Source organism: Wyeomyia smithii, chromosome 1 (assembly GCF_029784165.1).
Source record: "Wyeomyia smithii strain HCP4-BCI-WySm-NY-G18 chromosome 1, ASM2978416v1, whole genome shotgun sequence".
NCBI classification, from domain to species: Eukaryota; Metazoa; Arthropoda; class Insecta; order Diptera; family Culicidae; genus Wyeomyia; species Wyeomyia smithii.
Window position 1 is genome coordinate 69,429,014 of NC_073694.1, and position 7,844 is coordinate 69,436,857.

Sequence of the window (7,844 nt, forward strand, 5' to 3'; positions counted from 1 at the left end):
TGGAGAAACTTTGTTTATCAGGCTATGTCATGACGGAATGCCAAATAAATGAAATAATAAACTCTAGTTTTGAAAAAATGGTCCGGATTTTTTTACTTGGGAATTGGTATGTTTAGTTATACAGGTCGGACTCGATTATCCGGAGTATCAAAAAAAAAAAAAAAAAAAAAAAATCATTCCGGATAATCGAGTTTTCCGGATAAGCGAATCACAGAAAAAATATTAAAATTTGCCAATCACGAACATAAAATTAATATTTCTTTTATTTATTTTACTTTTATAATACAGTGGTGTAACCAGAAATTAGAAACTATCTGTTGAGGTAAAGTAGTGCTAAGAGGTTCAATGATCCCGAGGCAGTACTGGCGGTAAAATTGTCATTATAACATCGTTGCCAGTGAACTGTTTATCGTTGGATCTATCAATACATAAAGTATCTTACTGTTTTACTGCCGCAAAATATAGTAATTCAGCAACATCTAACGATGCAACACTTAGGGGTGCATATGAGAAAGGATTGGATTATAATATAAAGTCTAGTCTGAGATTGAAGTTCGGGGAGGTTCTCGAGATTCCCATTCTCTCAAGGACACAACTACACTAAGGTCGCTTTTCACGCGATTTTTTCACGCGGATTCCGAAATTTACGCGGTTTTTATTTACGCGGATTCCGTAATTTACGCGGTGTGTTTTACGCGGCACGTATCCTTCGCGTAAAAAGCGACTTTAGTATATTTTCAAAGACAGACAATCATACAAAGTGTTTCTGGTTGGCAGTATTGGGGGACATTTTTCAGTTATTTCATGTTATTTTCTCTCCTCTTAGAAACTAATATCTGAGGCATTCCATGGAAAATAAGTAAAAAAAATATTTTTTCTAGCCTGTCATTGCCGATTTTCACAGTTGTTCCTTTTTGATAAAACGTCATTTTATGATATCCGTTCTTCATATAGATTCGCTTTTTCCTAGCTACACATTACAATGTTGAAATTTATCACTAAGAGCATGATACCAATCCAACGTGCTGTTTTTGTACCGTAATAATCGATCATTTTTACTCTGGTCCTGTTGGAATTGAATATGCGTAACTTACCGGTAAACCCTGTTGTCAGAAGCTTGTAAAAATAAGACGAACACACAAAGCAACCATTTAAACAGTACGTCTTCATATCAAGTAAATCCTTTTTTTTAGAGAACCGGGAGCTGAGAGATTGAGCAGAGACAGCTTTCGCTATTAAATTTGCGCCTGAGGCAGTCTACGTTTTTACGAAAATTATTACTGATCGATCAGTTCAGATAAGTTTTTCCTCTAGTACAAAAAAATCAAAATATCGGTCAGTGATACAATTTCAATTGTATAAACAAATAAACGTTGATCTGGAGCATTCAAATGAATTTGATTTTCATTTATTATATTTTATTTCTCTTTATGTTTTCTTACCTAATACACACAAAACTTTGTGTAGTTCAAACTTTTGGCGCCTGGCTTACATTTGATTTACTGCCATAACGTTGATATCAGATGCATGCAGGTTTGATTTGCAACCAAGATCTGCACACTCCAACTGAACGGATACTGAGGGAGTAAATTGTAGGAAACCGTTGTTTGAAAAGTGGCATTGTTTTAAACTGTCACTTTTTGGCGCTAGCTCCATGTACAAGAAAATAGCCGGGGAAGTGACGTCTACCTTGATACTATACGTAGCTTTGTTAGTTATCACACTACATTTCATAGCGACAATAGAAATTTTTATCGATGGACGTGGACTTTGAGAGGCGTTTTTAATTTTATCGAGAAGTAAAAAATTTTCTGACAGTTTAGTTCCGTTTTGCGACAGCAGCTCAAATTGCACGAGATGATCCGCTGGGTTTGCATTGAAACGGCTCAGATAACTATGGATGTTGAAACTGTCAATTTTAACGACAGTGTTCTCCGGCACCATGATTGAATCGAACAGCACTTCATGGACAGGTTGGAAACTTGACCAGCTATGAAGATACATGCGTATAGTCCACTGCTCATCCACTCCCAATGCATCGCGGATCAGGTATAAATCCATCCATTTATTGCGATTGATACTAGCGACAATGTGGTTTTCCGTGAATATTTTTTTCATCCAGTAGTGGAGAATTTTGTACTTTCCGCCGTATTCAATACTCGACCATGACGGAGCTATCCATACATCGTTGAGCTGCCAGTAGAGTGCTCCCATTGTACCCTGTTCGATTCGTTTCGACCGATAGACTTCGGTTTCAGTTTTCACGATCATAGCCTGTGATACTTGGCTAAGATATATGATGTTACGCAAGTAATCCGGTGAATCAATCAATGGTAATGGAAGATTTTTTTCGATCATCAGTAGAATTGGATCGTTACCCAACGGGCTGTGCTGCCGGTGATTAATTAAATCAGTCAGTTCTTCAGGAGTTAGACTTACAGTAGGCCAACTCGAAAATGCTGGAAATGATTGGTATCCGTATTCAGATATAAATCGACCTCCGGAGTAGATGTTGGGATCCCAACCGTCATCTTCATAATTATAATAATGAACTAAAAAAAGGTTTAAAAAGTTCATCGATTATACTTAGTTTTCAGCGAATATATGTAATTTTAATACCGTCTCCATATCGCGGATCTTGTGGATTATCTGCAATATTGTTTTGGGCAACTGATAAATCTCCATTCGACGGTGATGATATTAGCACCGTTCGCCATTTATCTATTTTGAGAATTTCTGCTTGGATAACGTTGACATACAGTTGCTTGTATTCTTCGATGTAGGCTTCTTGATTAATTTGAGTTCCATACCAATTTTGCCGCAGAGCAACTTCATTCTCGTTGTTGGTAGCCCACAGAGCTACACTCGGATGATACTGTATGCGCTTTACATTTTGTCGTACTTCTGTTGCAACGTTGTTCAGAAATTCTTCGTTCGCTGGATACATAGAACACGCGAACATTAGATCATGCCAAATAAGAATTCCTAATTCATCAGCCAATTGGTAGAAGAGATCGCTTTCGTAGACACCTCCACCCCACACGCGAAGCATGTTCATATGAGTACTTTTTGCGGAAGTAAGTAAATATTTTACTAACAAAACAAGAAAAACTGATTAGGCTAGAACTATGATTTACTGATTAAGTTACCATAGTCTTCGTCGTAGGATTTTTCCGGTAAAATAGAAGACGTTATCCAGTTCGATCCTTTCATGAATATCGGGACATTATTGACCATAAAATAGAATGTCAACCCATCGTTGGTCTTATCCTGCACAAGTTCTATGCTTCGAAAACCTATACGAATAATCTTCTCTGTCGGTTTTTGAGGGCTGGTTAGTATTTCATCCTCCCATTGCACACGAAGTTCGTAAAGTTTTTGTAAGCCATGCCCGTTAGGCCACCAGCGTTCAACCGATTGCTTAGGTACCTTCAACGTATTTTCTACAAGCAATTCACCGTTCTCTGCACTATCCTCTTCAACTGTGATCGTTTGTTCTGCCAAGCCAGTCAATCCTCTAATAATAAAATCTATATTGATTGATAAGAGCACTTGTGGAACGTAACCAATACTTACAGTATACTAAAACTCAACGTGCCCTCAACTGGTTTACTAAGAGTACCTGTTTCCAAATAAACTCCGAGGCGAATATGCCAGTAATCTCCTACTTCTGTCAGGGCAAACGTTACATCACTCAGCTTAGCAGAGTTGTAATACTCCAATCGAACTGGCTTCCATAGACCCATCGATGGGGCTGCTAAACCCCAATCCCAGGAAAAGCTGGCTTGCATTTTGCGAATCAAATTCATGTGGCACTCACCGTGGTAGACCTCGGGAGGACACTCGGGAACCACTTTTAGTTGTTGATAGCGGGCTGACAAAGCCGCTGCTTCGGCTACTGCAGAGCGAATTTCAATGCGTAGACGAACCTCTGATGGACACTGAAAATGTCAGTATCCGAAGAAAGTTCAGGATTAGTGATAATCATACAACTGATTAAAAAAATAAGCTATATACCTCTTTGCGTAACAGAGTTGTAACATCGTACCGGTAGCGGACGAACATGTTGTTCGTTTCTCCTAAAAGCTCGTCGTTTAGGTACACCAGTGAAAAGGTATCTACTCCGTGCAAGGAAAGTATAACGTGATCATAGTCATGCTGTTGTTTTGTACACGGTATATTCAGAAGGTAGGTCCAGTTTTCACGTGCTACCCATTTTGTGCTGAGGTCGTTTTTAAAATCGTAAATTGATTTAATGACCCGGGCCTCTTCCAATGCACTGTAGATTCCAGACGGCAAAGATATATTGGTAAGCCGTATTGCTGTTAAAAACGATGTAAAATTGTACATTCTTCTCAACTATTCACAGTAGAAAACTTACTTCCATTGGAATTTTCGATACGCCACGAACTGTTAAGATTTATTTCACTAAAGCTTAGTACCTTCGCATTTTTCAGTGAAATTATGGCTATTAGAATCACTAAACGCTTCATCATTATAAATAAAAGCTCCCAACCAACACGGTTTCTTTCTTTTTACGTTTTTCTCAAAATATTAGATTGCAACATGAAGCACAATCTAAAATTAATACTCAATCGAGCAATAAGTTAATGTGACCAAAATGGGCATTGGGAGCTTTACAACAACTGCCTCCGATGCGGTGCGCCTGCGAATGCAAACTAGATTGGCCATTCGTTTCAGTAGCCGGGTGATAAATTTCACTTTTTTCTATGTAACCCTTTAGCTACCAGCAGTTGGGCGCAGTTTACTCAATGGCACTTCAAATTGTCGAAGTGGTTTTTTGAATATGTTGTTCAACATTGGCTGGTAGTTAAACATTTTTGGAAACTTGAATAAAAATGAAATAAATTCAAGTAGGGATTCAAATAATTTGCCTCCCTTTAACAGTAATTTGAAGGGACAATCTATCAGTGATTATCATAAACGAGAAATTGAATTGCCACTGATCGATGCTATGAGACAAGGTTCATTCGCATGATATGATAATTTGATTGATTAGTATTTGGTTATCAGCCTTTGACAATTGAAAAATATTGGTGGGTGCGAACAGACGTACTGTAGGATTTCAGGGGAGCATAAATCGGAAGAGTAAAAAAATAAAGAGTAGACATTTTAACTGAAAAATCGATGTTTTGAACACTATCACCAGAATAACTAAATCAAGACAACAGTAAGGCTTACTGAGCTTTCTGAAAAATAAGTGGTTAGATGACTTTAGATGAGAAAATATGAAAATAAAGCATAAGAAAAAAAATATAAATTTTAACTTTTTTGATCGGCATGGTTCAATTTTCACAGAACCGCGGGTCGGGTTCTTGTTTTTTTTTCTAGTTTTGTGTGTATATCAACCAGTTCTGAAAAGGAATCCGGTCTCTATAAAAAAATACAGGACCCCAAATGTTTCAAACGGCTCTCAAAGAGTGAACTTGTGCAAATCTATCATCTCTGGTCGCTGACTCCTATCCTTCAACATATTTTCTACAAGCATATATCCCTACCTTCACGTAGTGCCAGCTGAGGTACGCAACTTTGGTTACCTACGCCAACGGGGAAGAGGGAACGGTGGATCCCACACACCCAAAGATGGCTGCCCCGTCAGCGGGATAGGAACCTTAGGCTAACAACATACTGTACCCGAAAACAGAAATAAGTTACGAAATATGAAATCTTTGACAACGACCTTTAACATAAAAATACAGACATGAATCAGAACTTGGAATATACTGACCCTTGCCATTGTCATTGGTGGATCGCTTTTTCTCCATAAACCAGCACATAAGTGACGTGGGTTTTCCGCGATGGCTGAACAGAAAACCAAAATGACCACATCTGTATCAACCAAAAATGGAGAAAGAACCTTCTTGATGTACGAAACAAGTGTAGCGACATTGCATCCGACCATCATTTCGATATCGCTGAGATACGACTGCGCGTCGCACGTGTTCAACGACGAAAGAAGAAAGTTGGGTGTCGTTACGACTGGAGAATACCGACGTGAAGAGGGCCTTTGTCGAAGAGCAATGGACCGGCATCAAGAACGTCGTCATCGCGTAAGTGATGAGACCTCAGGCAAAGTGCACAGCAAACGGAAAGAGTAGATTTCGGATGAAACTTGGAGCGGAGGGAGCCGAAGGCCCGCATTGAGCGAGCGCAAACCAGAGCAGCTAAGACAAATGCCCGGCAATGATACGCTGAAGTGGAAAGGGCTGTTAAACGCGCCTGAAGACGGGACAAGAGAGTCTGGAAGAAGAAACAGCTCCCGCCAATGGTGATATCCGCTTGTTGTACAATAATACTCGCCGCCTTAGTGGTGCCAGTATGAGCATAAAGCTACCGATAAAAGACAGAGCTGATCAGCTACTGACTGACTGTACTGAACAGCTTAAGCGATGGACACAACAAACAGCTCTTCCAAGTTTCGAATGTCAGTGGCGAACAGTTCGGCGCTTCAATCGCGTCAACTCCGAAGCTCCATCGCTAGATGAAATCGAAGCGGCAATCAGAAGTACTTCAGCCGAGATGCTCAAACCTGACCCATTTTTGTCAACGCAGATGATGCATTAGCTATTCAGCAATATATGGGAAACCGCGACTTTTGGACGGTGGACTGGATGCAGTGCATATTAGTCAAGGAGACTTAACTGAATGTGATTACTGGCGAAGCATCACGTCGCATTGTGTTACTCTCAAAGTACTCTGTAAGGTAATCCTTAATAGAATCCAGGAGAAGATCGGCGCTTCTCTCCGGCGGCAGCAAGCTGGATTCTGTGCTGGCAAATCATTATATTAAAGCACTGGTGTTCGTTGACTTTGAAAAAGTGTTCGGCCGACTCAACCACGGCAACATCTGGGGTGCACTTACGTGTAAAGGAGTTCCAGAGAAGCCAGTCCATCTCATCGGGCTCAATGCGAGGCGTTTTCGTGCAAGGTGTCTTATCCGATCCTATGAGGGTTACTGATGGTGTGGGACAGGGCTGCATTTTATCAACGCTGCTGTTTCTCATCGTTATGGACGAGATATTAGTTGAGGCGATTGACAGCAGACCGAATCACCGAAAGCAATCCTCCCTTAGAATCCTCTGAAAATATAGCACCTGAATGACAGTAATCCGTCCGATTGATTTTAATCTTTACTTATTCTTATTTTTAAACTACGACATCTTCATGAAAAAAAAAGAATAAGCAAAAATTTATCTAAAAGAAATAGGATAGGCGGATTCTGCTTGAACACGGTTTTTCAACAAAACTGATTAGCCTGATTCGAGCCACCCTTGACGGTTCCACAGCATAGGTTAGGGTTGTCGATGAGTTATCGGACGCTTTCGTGACGTTAGAAGGTTTGAAGCAGGGTGACGAACTGTTGAACTTATTGTTCAACATTCGCATTGGAAGGTGCTATACGGAGGGCTGGCGTGCTGAAAAGTGGCACCATCAATACGAAGTCTCACATGCTCCTAGGTTTTACGGACGATGTCAACTTCATTGGTATTAGCCATAAAGCGGTGGAAGAGGCCTTGGACCTTACAAGAAGGAAGCTGCGAGAATAGGGCTTGTCATAAATTTTGCCAAAATAAAATATATGAAGTAGCTGGTAGGCTGGTGTTGCTGCTGTGGTAGATGGGAGATCATTAGAAATAGTCGGCGAATTTAATTCCGTATAAAACTAGTAACATTAAAAGTTTTTTAATACTCTCTACATTGAAGTATTGGCAAATGGCTGGACACGTGTAACTTGAGACCCTAATGTGGCCACTCACCTCTGTCCAGCAACTCCTATCCCAACCTCCACGTGGTGCCGATCGGAATACTAGTAACCTTAGCGG

The 7,844-nt window shown here is 40.1% G+C and overlaps 1 protein-coding gene across 1 annotated transcript; it reads right to left on the reverse strand.

The window, feature by feature from the left end:
• Positions 1-1,385: 1,385 nt before the first annotated feature.
• Positions 1,386-4,661, reverse strand: LOC129732455 (beta-mannosidase-like). Its single transcript, XM_055693351.1, has 6 exons — positions 4,382-4,661; positions 4,018-4,322; positions 3,577-3,941; positions 3,150-3,517; positions 2,620-3,093; positions 1,386-2,552 (listed from the first exon to the last, which is right to left on the reverse strand). Exons 1-6 carry the CDS (start codon positions 4,494-4,496, stop codon positions 1,489-1,491), a joined length of 2,691 nt encoding a protein of 896 aa, XP_055549326.1. The 5' UTR covers positions 4,497-4,661; the 3' UTR covers positions 1,386-1,488.
• Positions 4,662-7,844: the final 3,183 nt, after the last annotated feature.